The following is a 27,939-nucleotide window of genomic DNA, read 5'->3' as shown; positions in this document are numbered from 1 at the left end:
ATCACGCCATTGTCCTGCCTAAGTCTTCCAGGGCTTTCCGCTGCCCTCACGGTAAAGCCACGTTCCTGCGGCAGGCGGCTGTGGCCCTCCCTGACCGCCCGTCTCACCTCAGGACCCTCCCGGCCCCGCTGCTGGTGGGTTGGTTAAAGCCATACACCTGTGGCCTCAGCTTAGCAGTCTGGGAGCCACTTCCTCAGGCCGCTTTCCCAAGACGCAAGTCGAGGCTCCCTGTTTCTTCATGACCCGAGTGTCAGCCATGGGCCTGTGTGTTTTTGGGCCACGTGTTGCTCAGCAGTCGTGAGCCTGGCCTCACAGCCAGCTTGCTCCCCTCGTCTGCACCACCTTCCTGGCCTGGGGGTGGCACGGGCCTACTGGTAAATTCTGGCCATTCTGTGCTAGGGATTCTGTGAGGTATGGTAAGGGGTGCAAAGGGGAATAGTGTAAATATAGTCCCCACTTTCCAGAAGCTTAAAATTTCCTAAGGTAGAGAGGTACGGCAAGAACATACTCCTCTCTCCCACGCCCAGGCAGCGGGAAGTCTGGAATCCAAAGGACAGCAGCAGTAAGGCTCCAGGTGCTGTCTCAAAGTGGCAGCATGTCAGCCGTGGGGCAGGGTGGCAAGCTACCTGCTGGCCTCTCATGGCTGGCATGGCCAGATGGGACCTGAGGCTCCCTGGTGCAGGGACAAGGCTCAGGTGGGTTCTGGGCTTAGCCACGCTGGCTCAGGAGCCGGCAGGTGAGGGACAGGCTTACAGCTGAAGCAGCCTGGGGAAGCCCGGGGCTGCCCTTGGAGGACGGTCTGGAAAGCAAAGGGGACTCCCGCTGTCCCTAGCGCTTTGTCAGCAATCAAGGAATCCAAGGGCTCTGGGCTGGAATGAGTGTTGGAAAGTGAGGTGGACCCAGGCTAAGGGTGGTGAACAATCCAGTGAGGTACAAATGTAGACAGTCTGCACATGTAGGTGGCGTGAGCCACCTTTATGTGTAGTCTCATTCATTCACCTCTGGTGGCAGGAGGCAGGGACCATACTCCATGTTAACATGCTAAATGGGCATAGGGGAAGACTAAGTGACTTTGTTAGAACACGTGGCCAGTGCGTGGCAAAGCTAGAGTTCCAACCCAGGCCACCCAGCCCCACTGTTCTGATTTCAGAATGAACTGAACTACCAGAGACCCAGGCCCTATCTGTGTATGTCAGTTGTCAAATGGTGTGACGTGACTGGTGCTGGCCTGGGTCTGGGACCTGAAGGAGGGTGAGTGTGACAGGCGTACGCACCAAATGGGGAAGTAAGTACAGAAGGAAGGGGAGGGGCCCTGGGCCAGGGAGCTGCAGAATGGCAAGGTTCTTACTTGGGCTGTGACCTGGGTACAGCCCTTCCATGTCCTCCAGCACCCAGCCGCCTCCCCAAGAACTGAAGACCACGGAAGGCGCAATATGGACGTGGAAAAAGATGAGCGTGGGATTTATGAATTTATTTTAAAGCTTTTGCTACATAATAAAAGTGGCCCTAAATTTCTGATCCATTATGGTTACTGTTGCTGCTGGCGATACTCCATAATAAGTATTATGAAGTCCGTTATTCAACGTTTAGAGAATGAGAAGTCCCTTCAGTGGCTTTCTGAGTAAGTTTTTATTATAAAACTTGATGTGATTTTTCAATATGATCCTTCCATAACATTTACGTCTATAGCTTCACATTTAGTAGCTTTTCATTTTTGCAGCAGTGAAATGTGAAAGGCAAAATGTGCCACCATGCTTTACGGGCTGAGTCTGCCCGTGTGTCACAAAGGCGATGAAGGTGACACCAAACAGTTGCCTTCTGCATGAATACTCCTTAGCATCACGAATGTGATAGATGTCTTTGCTCTCCCCTAGGGCTACTGATGTTAAAACCGCAGAATTTTTATGAATAACGTTTGATTTCAGCTGCAGAATAAGGCTGCATCTTGGGGGCGTGGGATGTGCTTTTTATTTTCCTGAATGGCTCAGAACAACTCAAGAAACAATAAAAATCAACTAATGAATTAGAAGCAAACACACAGGGAATTGTTCTGTGATGGGAAAAACCTGGGAATATTTTATTTAACCTAAATTCAAAAATATAACTGGCAGCATGTTAAAATAGCATTTTCTAAGGATAGCTCTCATGTCAAGCACTCCTTATGTCTAGAACCACAGGGCTAGAAATGTTCACCAGTCCATTGAAATTTTAATTTAGTGACAGTAAAAGAATAGAAAATAGGCATTGGAGCCATAATAAAACGCACCTTTTTAGAAGCAGTGTCAAAAGCGATGACTTAAATAGTAATGTTAAAACAGTATTTTCAGTTAATAAATTTCAGTGGATCCCAGACAATGACAAAGGCCTTCCTCTCAACAGGAGTAGGTTTCCTACTGTGTTTGTCTTTCCCGTCACCGGCTCACTCTGGTTAGCAGGTGCTTGCCATTTGCCCTATTTGTTCTAAATTGACTTGCGGCGTGTGCTCTTCTTAACCTAGCATTAGGCACACACTTGCAGCTGTATCTGTGAATATTTCCTCTGGAACCCACATGTTGATGTTTACATTTCATTTATGACATTCTCCAAAATTCTTCTTTCAGATTGTAATAAGAAAGTGTGACACTATTAAGTGTGCAGATATTTGTAGCATTCTCTACATAGTTAGGTTCATGGAATGTTTGTCTAGGTGTACTAATAGAACATGTGAAATCCTGATGGGACACCAAAAGGTTATGTCATATTTAATTAAGAGAACGTTGGCATAAACCAAACATTAATAGACAGAATGCATATAAATACTAGAACAGCCTGGGAAGTATTTGTAGATAATATCAGCTACCAGCTTTCAACCATTGTATCTTTTTTGGTTAATACTCTTTCATTTTGGTCATATATTCAGTTAAAAAATTATGAAATATTTAAAAACACAAAAAGGATAAAGGATTGCATAGTAGATATTATTTAATTTACTTAAATAAAGATAAATTTAATCAGTCATTTTCTTCCTAAGAAATACAAAGAACTTATTATTTCAATTCTAATTTTTACCATTTCCAAATTACTATTGTCTAGTATCTTACATATTACTTTACCTGGTTTTGATTAGTCACTGCTACAATTCCTTCTTTTTCTAAGTTTTTATACCTTCATGGCTTCTATTTTAGTTTTCCTATATTTATCTTTACCAGGATAAAGTTCATGCATTTCTACATTACTATTAAGTATGTCTCAAGTCACAGCAAAAACAGATAAAGAATTTATTAAAAAAATGGTAAACTGAGAACAAAATGACTGAAACTTTCTGAGTACTTTCTTCATTTTCCCTACCCAAAATTCCAAGATCTTTTTATTGAATGAAAATAGTGGCTTTCAGACCTATGTCTGTCATACTTTTAAAGTTTTCTTTTTTCTTAAAAGCTACATGTCTTAAAATTTGGATGAAATATTTCTAAATAAAAATTTGTAAGCTTTAAAAAATTATTTCTGACACACACACATATGTAGGCCTTATCATTTATTAAATAGATACATGTGCTAATAAAATGCCAAACAAAGATGAAAAAATAAAAAGTTATTTAAAAGATAACTTTGGTTGCTCTCATACCATATACACCCTATGATGATTTAAATCACAATCATATGTTTTGTTAAAAAAAATTCTGTCTATAACAACTCTGGGCACACAAACTCAAAACCGAAATGTTCTTTAAAGTGATACAAATGTTCTAAATATTAAGAAAACTTAAAAATATTTTCTATTTGTAAAATAAAAGCAAAATAAGACTGGTCTGATTATGTTGCTTGGTTGCTAGGAAATTTGTTTTAGAAACTTGTTAATATAAATTATTGGTGGAAAAAAAAATTTTTTTTTTTGAGGGTCATGCTCCATTGCCCAGGCTGGAGTGCAGTGGCCTGATCATAGCTCACAGCAGCATTGAACTCCTGGGCTCAAGCGATCCTCCTGCCTCAGCCTCCTCAGTGCCTTGGACTAAGGAGTGTGCCACCATGCCCTGCTGATTTTTAAAAAATTTTTTTTATAGAGACAGGGTCTTGCTATGTTGCCCAGTCTGGTCATGAATTCCTGGCCTCAAGTGATCCTCCTTCCTCAGCCTACCACAGTGCTAGGATTAGGCATGAATTATCATGCCTGGCTGGTGAACATTTTTAATAACCATTTTGCCTCCCTCTGTGTGAGCTTTGAGACTTTGGGTGTGGGTCAGGTGGGGAGTCACCAGCAAGTACTCAAAGCCACGAGCATAATTTCTTACTGTGTAATGTCTACGTTTTACTGCCTGTGGGTAAATGTTTCACTGGGTTATTCCTCATTTTTTAAAAGGATATAACCATCATACTGTTACATCACTACAAAAAGAACTGTGGTCCTTCTCCTAAGCGTTGTGCAGAGCTCGGCTGCACACACGTTCTGCCACGTGAAGCTGCCCCTCCGAGCGGCCCTGAGGAGGTCCCTGTAGCTCGGCCCACTCTACCTGCTGCCTTCTGGTACGTATCATGACTGGACACGGCAGGCATCTGGTCAACTTCTGGTCAAGCAGAAGATGGCACCTGCCGAGCCAGCCCTGCGTTGCAGACAAGAGCACACAGCTCTCCCTCTGTCGCCCTCTCTGCTTCTCTGTCATTACTGTGCTCTCTCCCAGAAGATGATGAAGGCCTCAGCCTTCATTTGTTCTCTAGTGGCTTCTTAGCCTTCCAAAGCTCTTCTCTAAAACATCCCTGTGTAATTCTTATCTCAGAAATTGCTTCCAATGAAGCCTATTGGGAGGAACTTGTCTAGTCTTTGGAATTAAGCTGTTTTCACTGACACGTAGTCGTCTGACTTAGGTGTGTCCCCGGGACACCGTCACAACCCCAGACGCGGAGCGGTGTCCTCTGCTGCTACCAGAGCCGTTCGATTTCCGGAAGACTTCAGAAGCTGATGGAAAATATGCTTTTTCCAGCTTATGATATAGCTTATTGTCTTTCCAATCCATGTTTGTCTTTTGTTTAAAGGTTAACAATGACAACAATCTTTAGAGGGGGTACAGGATAGTGGTGAAAACTTAAGCAGTTCCCTTGGATACATCCTTCTGGAAGGAAGCCTTAACAAGTAGAATGTGTTAGATTTATGCAAACTATGTAAGTATATACTATACTTGGGTTTCAGACTGAACTGCCTCTCTGCTGCTGAGAGGTGTGTCTTTTGGAACTCATAATATCATAATAATAAGAAGAAACATAGCTAATATTTATTGAGAGGTTGTTTGCAGAGCTGGTGTCTGAGCCCAGGAAGGCTAACTCTAGAGACTGTACTTTAATGAATCACCCTGCCTATTGTCTCTTGGGAGTGCAGGTGGAGGTCTTGGCCTGGTTATGGACACAAAACATGTTTGTGTTTGAAAGGAATTTTAAGGCCAAGTTTCAAAGATCTGACTGTGACCATGTTGCATCAAGCAAAGACGTTTTTATGGGTAAAACCAATAAGGGGTGACTCCTAGCATGACTTGTTATTGGAACTGAAATCTTCCAAGGCATTTCTGGAAACCCAAGAATAAACCATTATTTGGATTTTGTTCTTTCTGGACCATATTCAGTCCTCTACAATCATGCCTCTTTTGCAGTTACATAAACATTTCAGCTTGCAGTGGTGCCACTGAGAATGGGAATGCAAAGACTTCTATTATTCTAGACAGGGAAAGCAGGTTGATAAAGGCAGATTTGAGTGATGAAGGGTGAGATCAGGCCTCCAAAGGGAAAATCTATAATGGGAAACAATAAAGGCTTGGTAAGTAGTGTGTGGCAACAATGTGCTCTACAATGCACAGATAGACACCACTTCTGCTGGGGCCACTAGTCCCTGATCCCTGGGACAGGATGTATGGCGATGTGCGTGGGAAGCTGAAAAGGGAGGGAGGAGAAAGTGTCTGTAGCCTCAGAAGGGAGGAACATGACAGATGTCCACAACACAGAGCATCCTGCTGGCTAGGCACAGAGCATTTGTCAGTGTTGGTCTCCAAAGAGAACCGTCAGAAACAGAGCCTGGTACTTATGCATGCTGTAGAGAGGGAACAGAGAGAGGCAATCAAGGGGAAAAAAGAGAAAGGCAGCCTTCAGAATGGAGGGGTTTGGTGACCCAGAGGACCTGGCTGCCTTCTGTCAAGGAGAAGTGAAGTGAAGGGAAAATTCTATATTCATATGCTTCAGGGGCTGCTGCCAGAGAAATAAAAGCTTTCATTAGTCTCTATCTTCTTTAATTAAGCTTTTTTCAGTACACAAGTGGGATCCTCTTTTATTTAAGGAAAAAGAGAATAAATCTAATAAATGAATAATATAGAGATAAATTGACTCCCTAGACATGGCTCAGGGCAGGCAATCTCAGACTTTCAGTGGCTGTGCAGGGCGTTTCATCAGGAAATTTCTAGCAGCTTCTCCTTTGAGTGAGAAAGCAAGAAACAAAAGTCACTTGCAATGGCCAGAAACTTCCTAAACTTTTTGCTGCCTTGATAAACTTGTTCTGAACTGTGCCCATGAGTGAAAAAGGAACCTGGTATTTAGGGTCAGGAAAAATGGTTCTAGGTCTGCACTGGGTCTCACTTTGTCATCTGCTAAATGGGGTAGGGATGGACAGAGAAACAGCCTGAAGAAGTTCCCCAATCTGTTGTTGCATCAAAATCACCGTCTAGTAATAGTTGGCTGTCATTTACATGCACCTGCACACTGTGGTTCTGAGGTCGCGGCTGTGTTCCTGATCCTGTGCCGAGGTTGGCATTTGCTAGGTACGCAGGAACCTTAGTTCAATTTTGAATGAACCAGGTCAGACAGGAGAAGCTTTGCTTTGTAAGAGTCCAAGGTGCAGCCAGCACCATGGAAAGTACATGGCTATTTAGTGTCAGTTCCACTCTTTCAAAGGGTTGACTCTGGAAGAAAGAAGCGACTTCATAATTTTTCCTTCTGTTAAACAAAAGGCCCTTTGGGGGAACAGATCTGTCTTAACATACTAGGTTTCTCCTAGGTTGAACATTGTACACACTGTATTGAAATATGAACATTAGTACAGTTTGCAAATACTTTTGCAAACATGACTCATTTGGACTTATATGGATAAAGTCACTTAAATCAACTACCAAATGAGAAAGTTGGGCCATGAGCTTTTTAAAGTTTGAACCAGCTCTCAAAAGATTCTATAATTTTCTACTTCAAATGAGAAACACCTCTACATTCCTATTAAAGATTTAAAAGCATTTAAGACAACCTAAACTGGGTGCATGCTTAACAACAGGACATCATTTATCTTCAAGTCATTCTGTGTTAAGTTAGCTTTTATTATCTGGAGGATACATTTCCCTCATGGCATCTGTAACAACCTACGGGTATGTTACCTAACATGACCTATTTTTGGCTTCATCTTTTAAATTTCAATCTGTCTTTAAATGTTCTCACTGCTAATGAGCATGTTTGTTTAAAGCACAGGGATGAGAGATCTCTTTGAAATTGGCCATTTGGTTAAGTGGCCAGTATCTTTTGAAGTTAATTTGTTGAAGAGAAACTATTGTTTAAAAGGAGGTTTTTGGATAAGCTACTAATTGCAATTGCTCATTCTCTCTTGGAAAACCACAGATGGTTGGTGAAATGTGGGCAGGTCTTGCATGAACTTGGCCCTGGGTAGCTGGAATACTTAGGCCTCATGAGGGGTCATTGTCTGCCTATGCATAAATCACATTTTCTCAAAGCCTCCCTATTCAAATTTGGGAACTAGAGAATATTCCATTTCACTAGGTAATACTTTCAAATCGATTGTAAACAGGAAATAACAAATGAATCTAAAACATAACCTACAACCCACTGACAGTGTAGGGACAACTCAGCTGGGAAGCACAGTGTCAGCTAACACAGAATCTATACTTGAACTGCAAGGTGCACTGGTGCTTAGAAGGATAAAAACAAAAGTTTACAGAGGGCTGAGCTTTTGATTTAAAAAAAAAAGTTCTTTTAATTCTACCGAGAAGTAATTTCAAGTGTTCATCTCCATCTGGAGGCCAGAATGCAGGAGACAAAAGCTTCTTTATAGAGCGTGTAGAACTTGCGTCGACTCTCCGAGAGCTCTTCCAGACAAGAACGGCTGGCCCAGCAAAGCTAAGTGCGCTATTCAAAGCACTATTATTTACTGCTTCGGAGGCCTGAAGGGGAACGTTAAGCTGGGAAAACATAGAACTACATTTATCTTTTTGAAAATCCTCATTAAAAATGTTCACACCACACAGAGTACTAGAAGAAAGGTGAAAGAGAAACATTAACAGCAAACAGAACAAAGTCACTGTAGCAAAGTTTCAACTGCTGTACAGTGTCTGAGGTTCTGTAAATATTTCCAGTATAAATCTTCACTCCCCACATTTTTTGTTATTTTCACAAAAAAGTTTGCTCCTATCTGAAAGTCTCTGGAGGAAATTTGGTAGGCTTCTCTTTTTCAAATTATGGGCAAATAATAATTACAAAGCTGATGATTTAAGGTGTATGAGGGGGTTTGCACAAACAGGGTCAACATGGAGATAAGAGAAATTAGTTTAAGGAGATGGATAATCTTCAAAGATAAGTGCACTGATTTACTGACATATCTACAGAAAGCATTCCTAAGAATAGGAGCTGACCAGCCTTTAACCTGAGCTACAAATAGTCACAGATGTTGGAGATAATGATCCCAAAATCCGCCCCAGGAAGTAAATGCTTTGTCAGGCCAACACCAGAATCCTTTCCACCTGGCTGGAACGTTCTACCACGTGACTGGTGTCTGGCACGGGGTAACTCCCCACTCGTTCATTCATTCATCCACTCACTCACTCATTCTTGTATTTTTACAGAGCATCTGCCTCGTGCCAGCGCTGCCAGGCAGCGGGCACACACTTGTTAAGTCGATGGATGAGCTCTGCGACCCTTTCCTCATGAAGCACGCAGCTGCCAAGGCCTCTTCCTCGCCGCACGACACCCCTGCCGGGCTGTGGGCAGTTCTGTCTGGCGGAGAGTTCTATTTCTACCGTAAGTGACTATTCGGTATGTGGTTTCTGCTTCCGTTCCCGTGGTCTCTGCCAAACACTGTGCCTTGGCGTCTTCAAGTGTGACGCTGAGCATCTGGAGCCTCTGAGCGTCGGGGGCAGGCGGCGATAAGCTCAGTGCCGAGGCGGGGTCTGCCTGCACAGCCGTCCTCCGCGGCCCACATCCTGTGAGGCGTCCCGACTCGTGGAGAACGTGCAGCCAGCTTTATTCATGTGTGAGAAATGAAAGCTCGTGTCGCCAGCTATTCCAGGGTTTACACAAGACCACGTACATGCTGAGATGTGAGCGCATGTAAGACCTACTCTGTGTTGGCCAAGTGCATTTCCAAGGTCGGCGAAGGAGACAAGACACTGGCTTACGTGCTTTAGCAATATCGACTCATTCCATCTGTATGGCAACCCCGCCCGGTGGACCATTATCTTCATTTATGAGGAGACAGAGATGGTAACTTGTCCATGGCCACACAGGTCATCGATGGAGGAGCCAGCGTTTGAGCTCCAGAGCTCATGCTCCTAGTCATTAAGCTATACTATGTTCTCTCGAAAAAGTAACAGCGGCTCGCACATGCGTGGCACTCGCTCCACGCCAGGCCCTGCTCTAAGCACTTACATGTTATCTGAGTCACTTCATCCCTGTGGTTGCCTGCAGGAGGCAGCACAGTGAGGTGAGGATGAGCTCGGACACAAATTCTAGAGCTTCCTGGGTCTGTCTGTGACTCTGAGCACATTGTTTCAAGTCTCTGCCTCAGTGTTCTCATCTATACATTGGGGACATTAATAATACCTACCCCCATATTTGTGGTAAAGATGAAATGGGTTACTATTGTAATATATATGTAAGCGCCTGGAACACTGTCCAGCACAGAGTGAGTCCTATCCTGATTACTATGACTATTTACCAAACTAGGACTCTGCTTTAAATAAATTTAGGAAGTTCAAGTAACTTTTCTGTGGCAGCACAAGAATTTGGATCCAGGCTTCTGACTGTGGCATGTGTATTATTTCCACCATATCCTGCTTTTAACAAATAAATGCCACCTATGGGACCTGCCACTCCTGTCTCCTGTCATTGAAAGTGAATGTTTTCTAATATAAATGCTAAAATCATTGAAGTATGAGTGAATGCATACACTTTTCAGGCACAAAGGCAAAATAAAAACATATAGGCAGAAAACCCAGCCTGAAATAAACAAGGGCCTCAACTGATCATGATTGAAAATCCTAAAGATTATAACAATACCCAGGGGCTTTCAGTAAGAGGTTAAACAGCTACTAAACATTTTAGTAATAATTTGTTCAAATTAGTAAAAAATTTTGATGATTTCAGGAAAACATGTCATATAGTTACAAATAATCTATGACATATTTTAATCCCTAATAAGTGTGGTTTCTTTTTAAAGTCAGATTAATTAAGTCTGTGCTTTTTGCCTTACCCTTACATAGCTTCAGCGTTTCTGACCAAAGTGAAGTTCGGAACCCCAGGTCCACAGAGCCTGAGATAATTCATGAATGGGATTTGGGGGCAGGGGAGCCCTTGAACCATCTTAAATTGCATCAAACATAGCACATATGAATGTGTGCATATGACACTTTCTTTCTGGGGAGAGGATCTCCAGACATCTTCAGTTTTGAAAGAGGTTCTGTGTCTCCCAAAGGTGAGGAGCCACTGGGCCAGAGCACACCAGGCCTGGCGGCCCTGGTAGAGAGCGTGGGGGAGAGACAAGGGTCTCTCTGTTGTCACACAGGCTTCTGGGCACCTGTCGCACACCGTCCCTCCAATCCAGGCCTCCATGAGGGTGCTGCACAGCGCTGATGCTGATGGACACCGAAACTTTACGTGGCAAAATCAAGGCTAGATCAGAGCCCTGATCAGGTAGATGACTCTGTCCATAATTCAGAAAAAAAGATGATGTGGGCATCCAGGCACCTATCCTTAGGAAGAGCAATGTGTACATCTCACCAACCTATAGTTCAGGTTACAACATCAAAGACAACTTTAATTAAGAGGTATTTCCAGGTATGCATTACAATTTGCTTTTTTATTGTGCTGTTGTGAGATGCACCATGACTTGGAAGGGGCTGGATCCTAGGTTCATTTTATTAATAAAACCGTCCGGTTCTGAGGGGTGAGCACGCAGTTCTGGGGAAAGAGAGCATCCGGCCCAAGCCTGTTTCTCAGGGGTCCTGCAGCTGCAGGTGGCTCTGCAAAATGGTTGCCTGGGAGCCAGGAAGTGGGCTCACAGCCAGGCAAGCCATGTCTGCAACGTCAGACTTGCGGTGTTTTCTTTAGTAACTGCCTTGTGTTTTCTTTCCCTGAGTTATCTAGAGCTACACAGTAATAAGAACACCTCTCCGGGGCCCCCATGGCTGCCCAGCATGAGGCTGCAGGTACCCTCTCCAACTACCGCAAGGGAGCAGCTCTTACTGGCTCTCATCCAGCGTGCAGCCCATTCGGACTCCAGGCAGGTGTTTCCATTGAGAAATATGATTGGTTCCTGGCAACCCTACCCACCTGCACACTCCTCTGCCCTTCATGGCGAGCCCTGCTTTTGAAATCCCAACTCTGCACTGGCTCTAAGTACAAACATGCAGTAGCAGACGTGACCTCCTGTCCATTGATCCCGTGGTTTGCTAAATCACAGATACTGAATGTTATAACTGGATTCATGTCTGGTCAGTCAGATGTAATAAAGTTCATATTGGGCCATCAATATATTAGCTGCCAGACAGGAAACAAACAAGGAGAGATAGGAAGAACACACTTACAAAGCAACAGATCTGGCCTGAATGTGATCTCTCTAATTTGCAAAAGCATTACCATTATCATCAAAGGTCAAAGTCAGTTACTGGTAGAAAAAAATCAATAAAGTTGGGGGAGGGAGGAGAAACCTAATGCATAAATTCATAATATGTTCTCTGTATTGAAGGAACTTGGTGGAAATCTGTATGTTACTAACTCTTGAAAATAAAACCGGTAGTCAGCAAACTGGACCATTCATGTACTTTCATAGGTTCCTGCTGTGAATATATTTTAAAGAATTATGTAAGTGAAAAACAGAGAGGAAAAACGGTGCAAGGAAAGATTTTAAAATTACATCTGCCTGTTAGTCTTTATCACCCATTTTGTTGGGTTCTTAGCGTGAGATGTTGATGTTTTTGTTTTTAATGAAGGTGATCCATGAATGGGTTCTCGACGTCCGTGCCAATTCCTGCAGATCATCAGCACTCTTGATGACTGGCAATCGAGGCCAATAGTTACATTATGCTTGTGTCATGAACTAGAAAGAAGATTCTAGCTTTCTCATGCAGTCATCGTGGTCTGTATGTGTTACTCTTAATGTGATATGTACAGTTTTGAGTGAATGTTAGATTAAAAATTTTCATTCATCTTCCCCTCCCCCTGCACCACCAACACTCTGTAAGTACTGACATTTTGAGAATTCCAATCTGCAGCCCACCCTGCACTGGGGAAAGGCTGCCATGCCCTGGTGAACACGGCATCAGGCAGTGCCCTTCTCCACCAATGGCGGGGCACTCGTCTACTATAAACCGATTGCATCTGCCATTTCTTAGCTTCCTGCAAAGACATTTGCTCATTAACACTTGATCAGCTGCACACTGTTGGACAGGTCTGCTGAGCTATGAAATATCATTCATACTAATTCTGCAAAAAGTGACTTCTCTAATTGTATTTTTCTTCAAAGAATGATCTCCCTCAGTGAGAGAGGAGCAGAGAGAATGGACAAAGGGTAACCGGTTGGGGGGCCACGCCTAAACTTTTGGGGTTTTAATCTCTACGTTAGTTGGCTATTTAGTCATATTAGTCTAGAGATCCTAAATTGTGAAAATCCAAATAAGATTTAGCTTTATGTTATTGCTATCTATGAAAACATAGGTTGCTAATCAAGTCAGTGGATAGATAAATAGTTTGGGAGTATTGTGGATATTTTGCAATCAAATTCTCACATGAGTCAGAATTACTTTTATTAAAAAATCTAAAAACAACAGATGCTGGCATGGATACAGAGAAAAAGGAATGCTTATACGCTGTTGGTGGGACTGCAAATGAGTACAACTGCCATGGAAAACAGTATGGAGAAGAACTAAAAGAACTAAAAGTAAGACCATTTCATCCAGCAATCCCACTGCTGGGTATCTAGCCAAAGGGAAAGAAGTCATTTTATCAAAAAGACACCTGCACTTGAATGTTTACTGTGGCACAGTTCACAATTGCAAAAATGTGGAATCAACACAAAATGCCCATCAATTCATAAATGTATTAACAAAATGTAGTATGTATACACCATGGAATACAACTTAGCCAAGAAGAAGGATGACTTAAAGCCCTTGGCAACAATTTGGATGGAACTAGAGACCATTATCCTAAGTGAAATATCTAAAGAATGGAGAAACAAACACCATATATACTTACTATTACATTGGAACTAAATGATGAGCACACATGTGCACAGAGGAAAGTAAATCTCAAAGGAAACCAAGCAGGAGGAGGGGTTGGGGTGGGGAGAAGGGGATGGACGAAACCTACCTAAGGTGTACAATGAACACTAACTGGGTGACAGGCACACTTTTAACCCTGATTTGGCATTATAAAAGTGATCCATGTAAGCAAAAAAATTTGTGCCCTCATAATACTTTTTTTTTTGAGACAGAGTCTCGCTTTGTTGCCCAGGCTAGAGTGAGTGCCGTGGCGTCAGCCTAGCTCACAGCAACCTCAATCTCCTGGGCTCAAGCAGTCCTGCTGCCTCAGCCTCCTCAGTAGCTGGGACTACAGGCATGCGCCACCATGCCCGACTAATTTTTCTATATATATTAGTTGGCCAATTCATTTCTTTCTATTTATAGTAGAGATAGGGTCTCACTCTTGCTCAGGCTGGTTTCAAACTCCTGACCTTGAGCAATCCGCTCACCTCAGCCTCCCAGAGTGCTAGGATTACAGGCGTGAGCCACCGTGCCCAGCCCCTCATAATACTTTGAAATAAGAAAAAAATTTCTCATATGAATTTATAAAAACTTCTAATTTCTAATTATCATCAAATTTATTAAATCAGATGTTATGACACTTTAGAACATTCTGAGTGTCATTAGAATGACTTTCAAAGAATTAGCAATGGGTTCCTCTAAAGGTGCTGTCAATTCAGTTTGGAAGCAGCGTGGTCTAGGTGAAGGTGCCCAGGACTGGACCTGGAGGTCCTGGTCATGTGTCCTTGTTCTGTCCCAGATGTAAGAGCCTGAGCTAGGAGCTTGGTTTCTGAAGGCCCCCGCACCTCCTGTTCAGGGCCCTGCTTTGTGCCAGGCTCATGCCGGGCACTTTACAGACGACATCGCATCTGGCTAGCAGAGCGATCTTGGAAGGAGCCACTGCTGATTTCACGTGCCAGAGAAGGAAGACACATGAAGTCAAAGGCCTTAGACCTGGGTGCAGAGTGCCCCGCTGGTGACATGTGGCTGTGGACTCTGCACACGGTGCCGCCGAGGTTCTCAGAGCGGCTGTGGGCCTTAGGCAGGATCAGGATCCACACTGGCCCCTTTGTAGCCACACCTAGAGCTTTTCCACCCAAAGTATCGCTGTCCAGCGATACCACTGGGAGTAGCCAAATGTAGTTACTTATATCAGTATTAAAATTTAAAATTCGTTCTTCATTTACAGTAGCTACATGTCAAGTACTCAGAAGCCACACGCGGCTAGTGGCTGCCATACTGGACAATGCAGATAGAGAACATTCCCCCCACTGAAGAAAGTTCTACTGGACAGCGCTGCTCTAAGTGTTGAAATTCTATGCCCTGGCTACACCTGCCTCTTCTCCTAGCTCTGACTCATCACCTGAACCTGGCCTCTGTCCGTGAGAACCTGGCCTCTGTCCTCTCCCCATGGTCCACTGGTCACCTCTGGTCTACCCCTTCCAAGCCTAGACTTTCCAGCCACAATTTTCTTGGCATCCTTGATTGCCTTGCTCCTCGGCTTTCTGCCACGTACCATGCCCTGCCAGTGCCTCCCCTGGCAGCTCGCATCCTTGTGATTGCCATGCTGCATTTCTGGGACATACTACATTCCTGGAAATCACTAAAACACAAAATGGAGAGAACACACGCTCTCCACCAGGCTTAACTGGGCCTTCTCTGCTTCTCAGCCCTTCTGCAGTTCATCTCAAGTCAGCTCACTGACTCAGCCCTTCGGACGCCTGGTCCCCTACAACCTCAGCCCTCTCATGACCCTCACTCTCCTCACTCTGACCTGCCTCAGAGTCGGTGTGGAGACCACACAATCACCATTGCCACGAGCTTCTGCACATTTCCTCTACCTTTCTCTTGGTTTCCTTTAGCCAGGTGACCTGCCGGCTGCTTTCTGCCTAGGATAACTGATTTCCTAGCTCTCGGTCTTTGCTCATGATGCCTTCCCGTTCAAAAGTCCTCCTTCAATCTCACCTCTGCCACAAAGCTGTTTTTGGATCATCCCACCTGAATACAACATCTTCCTGCTCAAATGTCCCTAACATTTTATCTGTACCTCTCACAGACGTTACCTGGTGCTGCACCTGCTAACGTACACACAGGTCACCTTGTATCTTCCCCACTGGATGTAACCACTGGGAAAAGGGGGTGATCTGGATTCAGCATGGCTCCAGGCAGCGACCAGCACAGTCCTTTGTATTGAGAGTCGCCAGTGCATATTTTTTGAATGGATCTCTATGTATCCATTTTTGCAAATGTCAGACTCATTCCTAAGGTAGACAGATTTGACTCAATAATGAACTGATGAACGCATTTCTCCTAATGATCTCAACATGAAGTTCTAACTAAATGAGTACATCACCACAACTTCTGATGAGAAAACAAGAGCATACGTATTCCTGGCTACAACTGCAACAAAGGGTGCCACACATGTGCAATGTCTTCCTGAGGGGGAAGTGGAGTGGGTATGAAATGGTAGAGAATGGGCAAAAACCAAAGAAAGATATCAAAGCGGAAAGAAACTTACCTTGGGTAGCAATATAATGATTGGGTCGATGGTAACCCTAAAAATAAACGAGAAAGAATATTTGATAAGCTTAAAATCAATAAGCAGCACAAAAGTCACGTGCTACATTTGCCAAGATGCATGCACACAGAGACCAACAACTGCATCGCCTGAAAGCTAAGTTGTGAGACCTGGTACCATTGTGTGTCTGTCCCTCAATAAGCAAAGGTGGATCCAATGTAACAGCTCTGAGGCTCACACAGAAGGTGCGAGGAACTTAATCACACACCAGCTAGGAGATGACGGATGAGCAATAAACATACACAACTTATGGATTCTCTGAAATAACATGGCCACAACTCGTAGGAAGTTCAAACAATCTGGGGATGTATAATAGAATTTCATTTGTGTTTGGGATGTTATTGGCAATGTGCCAAGGGTTTAAAACATATTCTGTTATATCAGTATAGACAGTTATATCAATAGTGATACTCAAAACCATTCTTAAATACTGCTAAAATCAGGACACGATACTGTAGCAAGGGCTAGGAATTTAAAGAGGCAGAAACTGTACAAAACTCCTTCCTTTTATCATGATCCTATAAGAAATATGAAAGATAAAAATTGGTACCAAAGAAAGAAGGGAATAAAAGAGTTGTAGGATAAGTATCTGGGAAAAACAGAGCCAGCTCAGGGAAACCACAGCATGGTAACATACTGACTATATCACCATGGGCCGTAGCACTTTCCATTTCCATCCCCCGAGATTACCCGAAAGACCATCCCCAGAGCATGCTGGAAAATAGGAAAAAGAAACTCAAGGAGGAAATACAGATTTCTCAGACAACATAAATGCATATCTCTTAGATTTTTTTTTCCTCTCAAAAATAAGTGGATACCGATGAACAACAAAAGCAAACATATTCTTTTATACAACTGACCTGCTCTCTGTCTCATATTATAGAATCGTGACCAATATTACACAGGATTCTTTAGGTGACCCCTCACTTCCCGTCAGCTGGTGAGTCCTGCAAGGACAAGGGCTCTGTCTGGCTCATTCCCCCTGTGTGTCCAGGGCCTGGCAAGGTGCTGAGTGGACAGCAGGGACTTGTCTGATAAACTGAAGTTGCCACAAAGATCACAAACAACCTATGGTGCCAACCACTACGGTCGTTTCTCAGTCGTCTTTGACTAGACCCCCCTTAGAATATCTTCTTCACTTGGTTCTGGGACATGACACCCTCTGGGTTTCTTCCTGCCTCCCTGGTTACTTGTTCCATCCCCTTCCCTGATGCTGGAACCCCCAGGCCTGGACGCTTCCCTCTGCCACACTCACTCTCTTGGCAATCCTGTCCATCCTGACAGCCTTCAATTGCATCTGCTTACTGAAGAATCCCATATTCTTATTTCTATCTTTTTTGAAAACCTTAAATTATTATTATTATTTTTTATTTCAGCATATTATGGGGGTACAAATGTTAAGGTTTCGTATATTGCCCATGTCCCCCCTACCACTCACCCGACACCTGATAAATGTCATTCCTATATGTCCAATTAAGTGTTGATCCGTTAATACCAATTTGCTGGTGAGTACATGTGGTGCTTGTTTTTCCATTCTTGGGATACTTCACTTAGTAGAATGGGTTCCAGCTCTATCCAGGAAATACAAGAGATGCTTATATCACCATTGTTTCTTAAAGCTGAGTAGTACCCCATGGTATACATATACCACATTTTATTAATCCACTCATGTATTGATGGACACCTGGGTTGTTTCCACACCTTTGCGATTGTAAACTGTGCTGCTATAAACATTCAAGAGCAACTTGTCCCATTTGTAGAGTTTCATTTGATCTTTTGGGTAGATGCCCAGTAATGGAATTGCTGGATCAAATGGTAGATCTACTTGTATCCCTTTAAGGTATCTCCATATTGCTTTCCACAGATTCTGAACCAGTTTGCAGTCCCACCAGCAGTGTAGGAGTGTTTCTATCTCTCTGCATCCACACCAACATTTATTGATTTGGGACATTTTGATTAAGGCCATTATTACTGGAGATAGGTGATATTCCATTGTGGTACTGATTTGCATATCCCTGATGATTAGAGATATTCAGCATTTTTTCATATGTTTGTTGGCCTTTATTCTGTCTTCTTTGAAAAATTTCTGTTCATGTCCATTGCCCACTTTCTGATAGGGCTGTTTGATTTTTTCCTGCTGATTTCCCTGAGTTCTAAATAAATTCTAGTTATCAGCCCTTTATTGGATGTATAGCTTGCGAAAATTTTCTCCCATTCTGTGGGTTGTCTGTTTGCTCTCTTGACAGTTTCTTTGGCTGTGCAGAAGCTTTTTAATTTGATCAGGTCCCATTTGTTTATTTTTGTTGCTGCCGTGATTGCCTTTTGGGTCTTCTTCATAAATTCTTTGCCTAGGCCAATGTCTAAAAGAGTATTTCCAACATTTTCCTCTAGGATTCTAATAGTTTCACACCTAAGGTTCAAGTCTGTTACCCAGCACGAGTTGATTTTTGTGAGAGGTGAAAGGAGTGGGTCTTGTTTCAGTCTTCTGCATGTAGCTATCCAGTTTTCCCAGTACCATTTATTGAATAAGGATTCTTTTCTCCAGTGTATGTTTTTGTCTGCTTTGTCAAAGATTAGTTGGCTATATGAGGATGGTTTTATATCTGGGTTCTTTGTTCTCTTCCACTAGTTAATGTCCCTGTTCTTGTGCCAGTACCAAGATATTTTGATTACTGTAGACTTGTAGTATAGTTTGAAATCTGGTAAACTGATATTTTGCTTTTATTGCCTAGGATTGATTTTGCTATATGGAGTCTTCTCTGGTTCCATATGAAGAGTAAAATTATTTTTTCGATATCTGTGAAAAATGATGAAGGTATTATAAGAGGGATTGCATTGACTCTGTAGGTCACTTTGGGTAGTAAAGACATTTTAACAATGTTGATTCTGCCAACCCATGAGCATGGTATATTCTTCCATCTGTTTACGTCCTCTGCTATTTCCTGTTTCAGTATTTCATAGTTCTCCCTGTAGAGGTCTTTTACCTCATTAGGTAAATATATTCCTAGGTACTTTATTTTCTTGATTGCTATTTTGAAGGGAATTGAGTCTTTGATTTGGTTCTCACTTGTACTGTTGTTGGTGTATATGAATGCCTCTGATTTCTGTGTGTTGATTTTGTATCCTGAGAATTTACCAAATTCATTTATCAATTCAAGGAGTCTCTTGGTTGAATCCTTGGGGTTTTCTAGATATAATAGTATGTCATCAGCAAAGAGTGAGAGTTTGATCTCTTCTTCTCCCATTTGGACACCATTAATTCCACACTCTTGTCTGATTGCTGTAGCAAGGACTTCCAGCACTATGTTGAATAGAAGTGGAGATAGTGGGCAACCTTGTCTAGTTCCAGTTCTAAGGGGGAATGCTTTCAATTTTTCCCCGTTGAGTATGATATTGGCTGTGGGTTTGTCATATCTGGCTTGTATCATTTTTAGGTAAGCCCTATCTATGCCTATTTTGTTAAGTGTTCTTATCATAAAAGGGTGTGGAATTTTGTCCAATGCTTTTTCTGCGTCTATTGAGAGGATCATATGTTCTTTATTTTTGCTTCTGTTTTTATGGGGAATTACATTTATAGATTTGCGTATGTTGAACCATCCCTGCATCCCTGGGATGAAGCCCACTTGGTTGTGATGGATTATTTTCTTGACAAGCACCTGGATTCGATTGGCTAGGATTTTGTTGAGAATTTTTGCATCTATATTCATAAAGGATATTGGTCTGTCATTTTTTTGTTGTTGTTGCATCCTTTCCTGGTTTTGGTATCAGGGCTATGTTGGCTTCATAAATTGTGGTGGGGAGGCTTCCATCCTTCTTGATGTTGTGAAATAATTTCTGCAGGATAGGCACCAGTTCTTCTTTGTAGGTGTGGTAAAATTTGGGTGTGAAACCATATGGTCAAGGACTTTTCTTTTTAGGAAGGTTTTTTATTCCTGTTTCAATTTCAGTACTTGATATTGGTCTGTTCAGGAATTCTATTTCTTCCTGGTTGAGCCTAGGGAGGCTGTGTGTTTCTAAGAAATTGTGCATTTCCTCCACATTTTCTAGTTTGTGCTCATAGAGGTTTTTGTAGTATTCATAAATTATATCTTGTATGTCCGTGGCATCAGTTGTAATTTCTCCTTTATTGTTCCTGATGGCGCTTATTAGAGATATTTCTTTTGTGCTTTTTGTTAGTCTAGCCAAAGATGTGTCAATTTTGTTTATTTTTTCAAAGAACCAACTTTTTGTTTTATCAATCTTACGTATAGTGTCCCTGTTGTCGATTTTGTTTAGTTCTGATTTGATCTTAATGATTTCATTTCTTCTGCTGGGTTTCGGGGTCCATCTGTTTTTCTTTTTCCAGCTCTTTGAGATGATTCATTAGGTTGTCTATTTGTGATCTTTTCGACTTTTGGATATAGGCATTTATGGAAATAAACTTTCCTCTCAGGACTGCTTTAGCTGTGTCCCACATGTTTTGGTAACATGTGTCACCTTTGTCATTTAGTTCAAAGAATCTTTTGATTTCCATCTTGATTTCCTCATTTATGAATTGATCATTCAGCAGAAGGTTGTTTAGTTTCCATGACTTTGTGTAGAAATGAGAACTCCTGTTAGGATCGATTTCTACATTTATTCCATTGTGGTCTGAAAAGATACACGGTATAATTTCTATTTTTAAAAATTGTTTGAGACGTGCTTTGTGTCCTAGGATATGGTCAATCTTAGAGAATGACCCATGAGCTGATGAGAAGAATGTGTATTCAGTGGTTTGGGGGTAGAATGTCCTGTAAATGTCAGTCAGGCCCATTTCTTTTAGAGTTCTGTTTAAGTCTATTGTTTGTTGATTTTCTGTTTGGAGGATCTGTCCTGTGCTATCAGTGGGGTGTTAAAGTCTCTGACTATTATGGTGTTGTTGTTTATCCATTTGTTTAGATCCAGTAGAGTTTGCTTTATGAATCTGGGTGCACCAAGGTTGGGTGCATATATATTTAGAATTGTTATATGTTCTTGTTTAACTGTACCCTTCACCATTATATAGTGACCTTCTTTGTCTTTTATTACCTTTGTTGATTTAAAAATGATGTTATCTGTAATCAGTACCACCACGTCAGTTTTCCTTTGTCTTCTGTTTGCTTTAAATATTGTTCTCCACCCCTTTACCTTCGGTCTAACTGCGTCCTTGCAGGTTAGATGTGTTTCCTGAAGATAACAGATACTTGGCTTGTGTTTTTTCATCCATTCGGCCAGCCTATGCCTCTTGAGTGGGGAGTTCAAGCCATTCACATTTATTGAGATAACTGATAGGTGGTGCATATTTCTGTTCATTATGTTGGGTTGAACTTTGTTGGTTTATTTTCTCTCTTGAGACATTGTGGTATCTGGGCTTTGATCTTTAGCTTTGAGTAGATTTACATTCATGAGTATTTATTGTGCTGATCTATGGGTAACACTGTTTTGAGTACTTCTTGAAGGGCTGGTCTTATCTTGGTGAATCCCTCAGTCTTTGCTTATCTGAGTATGTCTTGATTTCTCCTTCATATACAAAACTTAGTTTTTCAGGGAATATGATTCTAGGCTGGGCATTGCTCTGTTTCAGAAGAGTGAAAATGGGGCCCCAGTGTCTCCTTGCTTGTAAAGTCTCAGTAGAGAAGTCTGGTGTTATTCGAATTGACTTTCCCTTCTATGTTACTTGCTTCTTTCATCTTACAGCTCTTAGAAGGGCCTCTTTAGTTGATATTTTAGTCAGTCTGATGACTACATGTCATCACGTCTTCCTGTTTGCATTGAATCTCCCAGGGGTCCTTTGAGCTTCTTGAACTTGTATCTGGAGATTTTTAGCAAGGCCTGGCATATTTTCCCTTATTATATCTTCAAATAGCTTGTCCAACCCTTGAGTGTTTTCTTCTTCCCCTTCTGGTAACCCTATGACCCTCACATTAGGTTTCTTCACATAATCCCACATCTCTTGTAGGCTTTGCTCTTTTTTCTTGTTTCTCTGCTCTATCTCTGTGACTGATTTATTTAATAGGAAGGTGTTATCTTCAATCTCTGAGATTCTTTCTTCTGTTTGATCTACCCTGTTCTTGGGGCTTTCCACTGTGTTTTATAGTTCCCTGAATTGATTCTTCATTTCCAGGAGTTTGGTTAAACTTTTTTTCATTGATTCAATTTCTTTAGTGAATTTTTGTTCCCGGTCCTGGAGTCTTTTTGTTTTCTTTGTGCTGATTATCCAGTTGTTCTTGCAGGTCGTTCAATTTTCTTAAGATCCACATTCGAAATTCCTCTTCTGTCATTTTGGTTGACTGATTTTGGTTGCTGCCCATTTCTAAGGGGCTGGTGCTCCTCTTTGGGGGTCTGTTTTCTGTTTGGTTCTTCATATTTCCAGAGTTCCTTTGCTGATTTCTTCCTATCTGAATCAGTTGTTGCTTCCTGCCTTTAGGTTTTTGTTTGAGTATTGACACACCCTGTTTAGTCTCTGAGCCAGTAGGTGGTGTTTGTGCATGAGATTCGACCACACCCTATATGATGAGTCAATAGGTGCCATGAAAAGGGTGTGGAGAATGTCCTCCCTGTCAGTAGGTGGCGCTTGCTTGGAGGAATAGGCTACACCATTGCTTTGGGTCTTGTATCCAGTTCTTGTTCCTCTGGAGAGGCACTCTAGTGCCTCTGGTGGTTGGTGGGACCCTGGGACTTCCAGGTGTGTCCTTTTCTCCCCCTCAGAGAGGGCTGGTCTGGGAGTGAGTCTGGGCAGAGCTGGGTTGGGTAAGCCTGCCCTCAGGCACCACCAATGCTGTTAGCAGGGGTCAAAGTTCTGTTTTCTGCTTCTGGGAAAAGCTGTCAGGGAGAGGTGCTTGCTGGCGGTAGCCATCTCTGGGCTGGTGTCTGCAGGTCTCTCCCATATTCTTATTTCTAGCCCGAACTTTTCCCCGAAAATCTTGATGTGTCTCCACTGGCTGTTCCATACCTCCACTTGGATCCCCGACATATATTTAAAGTTGAACACATTTAAGACCAAACTCCTCATTTCCTTCCTAGTCCCTGCCCAACCTGTTCTGCCCACTACCTTCCTCCTAGGCACCTGTGGCCTGTCTCTCCCTCCCACATCCACAGCCAGTCTGTCAGCACATCCTGAGGGCTCTCCCTTCAACATGAATCCAGGATCCTGCCATTTCTCACTGTCACTGCTGCCACCTGGGCCAGAACACCGCCACGTCTCCGATGACTGCCACAGCCACCCAGGAGGCTTTCCTGCTCCACTCCCGTCCAAGTTCATTCCCTTTCAGAGACCCGATGGCATCACACCACCGCTCAAACCCCTCTAATGACTGTTTCACTCATAGTGAAGCCAACTGTGTGCCTCACTTGCTGGCCCACGACCCCCATCACCTACAACTCCCTGGACCCCCTCGTGCCACACCACAAGACACTCGCCCACTGCTTTTTTTTCCACTTTGCCAGGCAAGTTACACAGCAAGGCCTTTGCTCAGGCTGGTTCTCAGCCTGGAATGCTCTTCTCCCAGCATCTCAGTGCTCAATCCCTCACCACCTTCTCAGTGGAACCGACTCTACTCACTGTTTTCAAAACTACAATACCCATCTCAGACCTGTACTCTACTTTCCCTTACAGCTTTAGTTTTCTCCATAGTACATGCTTTCTAACATGCCACACAGAATTAACTTTTTAGTTTATTATCTATTTCTTCCAATTAGAATATCAGCTCCATTAGGTCTAAGGTTTTTTTTTTTTTTGGTCTGAATTGGTCACAATTATAATTCTAGTCCCTAGAATAGTAACACACAAAATATGTGGACAGTAAGATCTTATTGACTAAGTGAATACTGGGGTCCTGAGTCTTATCTCTTCCCTGTGTTAAAATAAAATGCAATCTCATTAATCTGGTATTTTCATTATTTTACAGCCTTCCTCATGTTATTTCCTTGAGCTAGAATGTCTTCTCTCCTCTGTATCTCTACTGACCCAATGTTTAAAGCTCAGTTCAAATGTCCTCCTCTCCACTGCCTAATATGACTGTCATTCCTTCTGTTGGTGATTCACCAAGCACTTACTCAGTGCTCACTATATTCATGAAAAAGCCAGGCATGGGGGCTACAGAGATGAGTAGAACACTGTCCCTGTGCTCAAATACCCAGCAGGGATTGTAGAGGCTGGGACTTGAGTGTGACCAGTCTCCCCTAGAGCCTCCCAAGGGAAGGTGTGTCACAGATGATCTGGAGGTAGCAGGGACTGGAGAAGACATTCCATATTTCAGCTGCTAAACTGGGAGGCTGTGGGGGAGAAGATAACAGGTCTGGGACCCCTCTGAGAACTCCTATGAAGCATGCACTAAACATTTGCTGAATGAAGGAGCAAGTACAATGTACCTTATGAAGAAATCCTGCTTTAATAATAATAATTTAAAAAAATCAAACCTGGAGTGGATATGTTTTTGGCCATTATCAAATGGTATAGGGGTCTTCATCAGATGAATGAGATATGAACTATTCTCTAAATAATTGTCTCCAGTCCTCACCCACAAATTTATAACTAAAAAATGTCAAACCTTTCCAATTAGCACTAAAAATAATATTATTATAGTTATTTTTAGATAACTCTTTCCTAGAGATTGTGATGTTAGTTACCTTTGGTAGTATCTGAGTAATAGTCAACCAAGAAAATAAAACAATCGCTACATACAGATAAAACCTGTCTACAGAAGTATTGCCAGACTAAGAAACAATGTGATGGCCAAGCACAGACTGTGCCTTGGGAACCACAAGGGAGCAGAAATCTGTTTCATATAAACTTAGGCCTTGGAGGCAACAGCAACTTTCCCTTGATTTTTCAGTCTACTTTTGATTTCATTCATTCTTTCAACTGAAAACATCCTGTCTCTGAAAGAATTTATTCTAATGTAAAACATTAAGTTAACATGATGCAGAATGAACAAAGAAGTAGTCTTCAATAATTAAACAGCCTACATATTTAATGACATGTCTTGCTTGCATTAGAAGTCCTGGTGAACAGCTGCAGACTACTTTGAAGGCAACTTAAAAGTGCAGTGATGACAAGGGACTGCAAATCATCGTATTAGGAATTAGAGAGTTTTGTCTCATTAATATGCAAACAGATTTTTTAAAAGTGTCGAATAATACAAGCTGTTGACAAAAACTAGAAATAGCATTTTCTTAGTCCACATAAGCATGGGATGGCAAAGAAGGCACAGAATGTTATGGAGATTCCCCAACAAACAGGCTAACTTGAGGAAAGGCGTGCCACATCTTCACTGCCAAGTTCTGCGGTGTACGGAGCAACATTAATGTGTTTGCTTTTGGATTGAGCCCAATGTGTATCCACCACTCTTACAGCAGACACAAGATCTGGTATGTGTCAGAACGGCTGGGTTTATTGACAGTTTCATACCTTGATTTGATCATTACACATTGTATACATGTATCAAACTATCACATGTAGCCCTAAAATATATACAGCTATAATGAATCGATAAAAAAAGAAAATATACATACATCGATATAATTTCCATTGATATAGTCTGAGTTAATGTCTCCTTCTAGTGTCTGCAGCCTCACCCGGGAATGATCATCTGCAAAGAAAAAAGAAAAGAAAACAATTAACAAAAGCAATCTGTTAGGCTGCTCCAAGCCCCAGAATGTAGGCACATTACAGAGAGATCACCCATGTACACACTCTGCTTTAAAGATAAACAAAGAATTAAATTTTACACACCTTCTCCTTCCTATTTTGCTATTGAGACCAGGAAAGATTTATAATTCTTTACATTTTACACTAAATCTTATTAACTTACTCTTTGAGCATTGACAGACGTAAAGCAACGCCAGAGGTTTAAGGCTTTTACACACAGTCCTGTGAACCACAACAGAATATTTCTTGGATTGGAAGTCTGAGCGACTTCACCACATCACATACAAACCCTGAGATGTTGAGGGTTGCCTGTGACGTTCACCTTGACAAATGAAGGCTATAAACCCACGGCTTGGCCTTCTGGAATGTGCAGACACCATCCTAACCTCGGTCATCGTCTGGGATGTCCCCAAGCTCTCCCTCTGTACCTGAGGGTGTCAGCAGGCAAAACCAAGCTGTCACCATGAGCTGTGTGACCGCAGGTCAGGCACTGATGCCACCAAGCCGCAGCCTGCTCATCTGGAGAAGAGATGACACACCTGCCTCACACTGGGCTGTTTCAAGGATTAAGTGAAACGTAAATTGCGACACAGCAAGTTCTGTGACCGTGTTATGTCTGCGGTATTAATTAGCTATATTTAAGTTACTTCCTGAATAAAAATTTTTCTCTATAAATACCGTGGAGGCATCTCACTTATTTCCTTGAAAATGTGTATCTGAAAAAGGAGAGCACTAAAGCTCCCTAAGCCCAGAGTTTTCCTGTGTTGATCACTGCTCTACCCCAGGCCCCGAGATTAGCGCCTGGAGCACAGCAGGTTTTCCCCAAATAGTTTTTGAATAAATGAAAAGTGAACGTTTCGTTTTTTGAAAAAAATATCTTTTAAAAAATTATTTTTCCAAACTGGCATTCCTTTTACTAGAGTAACCTTTCCTTCCAATGAAAGCACACCGAAACCCATATTTAGAAAGGTAAAAGCCGGCTGTCCTGAAAGGAGGCAGGGAAGAGGCCTGATGAGGATATTTGGCAAAACGTCACTTGACGTGTGGCTGGAGCAGCAGACAGCCTGCTTCTGCGTGGCTGTGGCTTTCTGCTGATGCTGTCTGTACTCAGCATTTCATAGCCTGAGGTGGGAGCCAGGAGAGCTACAGACAGAGCAGTTTGTTCCCAGTCACTGGACCTGGTGTTGATGGGGACCTTCTCCTTGGTTAGAAATGCTAATGGCGAAAGTCAAAATTTCATACTGGGTCCTGAAGTTCTACCTCCCGCTTGGCAAATGTTTTGTTTGTTGTTACTAGTGCAGGCAGAAGGAAATCCATGTCAATATTTGAACCTTTCCTCCTGACGGGGCTTTTCACTCCATGACAGGTCGTCATATTACTTCACGTCAGTGCCTCCCGATTAGTCAGGGAACAATAAATTTGTCTACAATATGGTGACAGACTGGGCCAGACAAGGAGAAAAACCTAGAGGAAGTTGTGTCTTCCTGCTCTGCTCAAAAGAACATATGGGAGAGGGGCTACATGTGCGAGTTCTGGGTCAGGTATGTGGGTTAGAATCTTCTACTTGTGATATGGGGCAAGTTACTTAATCTTTCTCTGCTTCAGTTTCCTTGTCTGGAACATAGAGAGGAACACTGCCAACCTCATGAGATTATTGTGAGCATTAAAACAGTATACATACTGGGCAGGCGCGGTGGCTGCCGCCTGTAATCCCAGCACTTTGGAAGGCCAAGGCAGGAGGATCACTTGAGTCCAGGAGTTCGAGGCCAGCCTGAACAACATAGCAAGACCTTGCCTCTAGAAAAAACTAAAAAATTAGCTGGGTGCAGTTGTGTAGGCCTGTAATCCCAGCTACTTGGGAAACTGAGACTGTGGGATTGCTTGAGCTCAGGAGTTGGAGGTTGCAGTGAGTTATGATTGTACCACTGCACTCCAGCCTGGGCAACAGAGCAAGAACCTGTCTCAGAAAATCAAAAACAAATAAAAAATAAAATAATACACGTAAAGAGATTAGAAAATATCGTGGTATATAGTGACAGATAAATGTCGGTTATTATTATCATCTGGTATGCAATAGACACCCACACTTTTCTTCTGTTTTTATAGCTGATGTCCAAACATATACTAGCAACTCCAGAAATGGAGCCATCTGCACTGGGAGTGTTTCCTCATGGTGACCCACTTTGAGAACTAGT

The 27,939-nt window shown here is 42.5% G+C and overlaps 1 protein-coding gene across 6 annotated transcripts in view; it reads right to left on the bottom strand.

The window, feature by feature from the left end:
- Nucleotides 1-27,939, bottom strand: part of PTPRM (protein tyrosine phosphatase receptor type M) — a 790,604-nt gene that overhangs the window by 65,292 nt on the left and 697,373 nt on the right. For all 6 annotated transcript variants that reach the window (XM_012745929.2, XM_012745922.2, XM_012745925.2 and 3 more), the window contains 2 exons: nt 25,609-25,685; nt 16,039-16,075 (listed from right to left, as the gene is read on the bottom strand). In XM_012745929.2, the coding sequence (XP_012601383.1) occupies nt 16,039-16,075; nt 25,609-25,685 (114 nt within the window). The remainder of the gene's footprint in view (nt 1-16,038; nt 16,076-25,608; nt 25,686-27,939) is intronic.

This window comes from Microcebus murinus, chromosome 17 (genome assembly GCF_040939455.1).
Source record: "Microcebus murinus isolate Inina chromosome 17, M.murinus_Inina_mat1.0, whole genome shotgun sequence".
In the NCBI taxonomy this organism is placed as follows: Eukaryota; Metazoa; Chordata; class Mammalia; order Primates; family Cheirogaleidae; genus Microcebus; species Microcebus murinus.
Note: the sequence above shows the minus strand (reverse complement) of the source record. Positions and strands in the feature narration are given on the sequence as shown.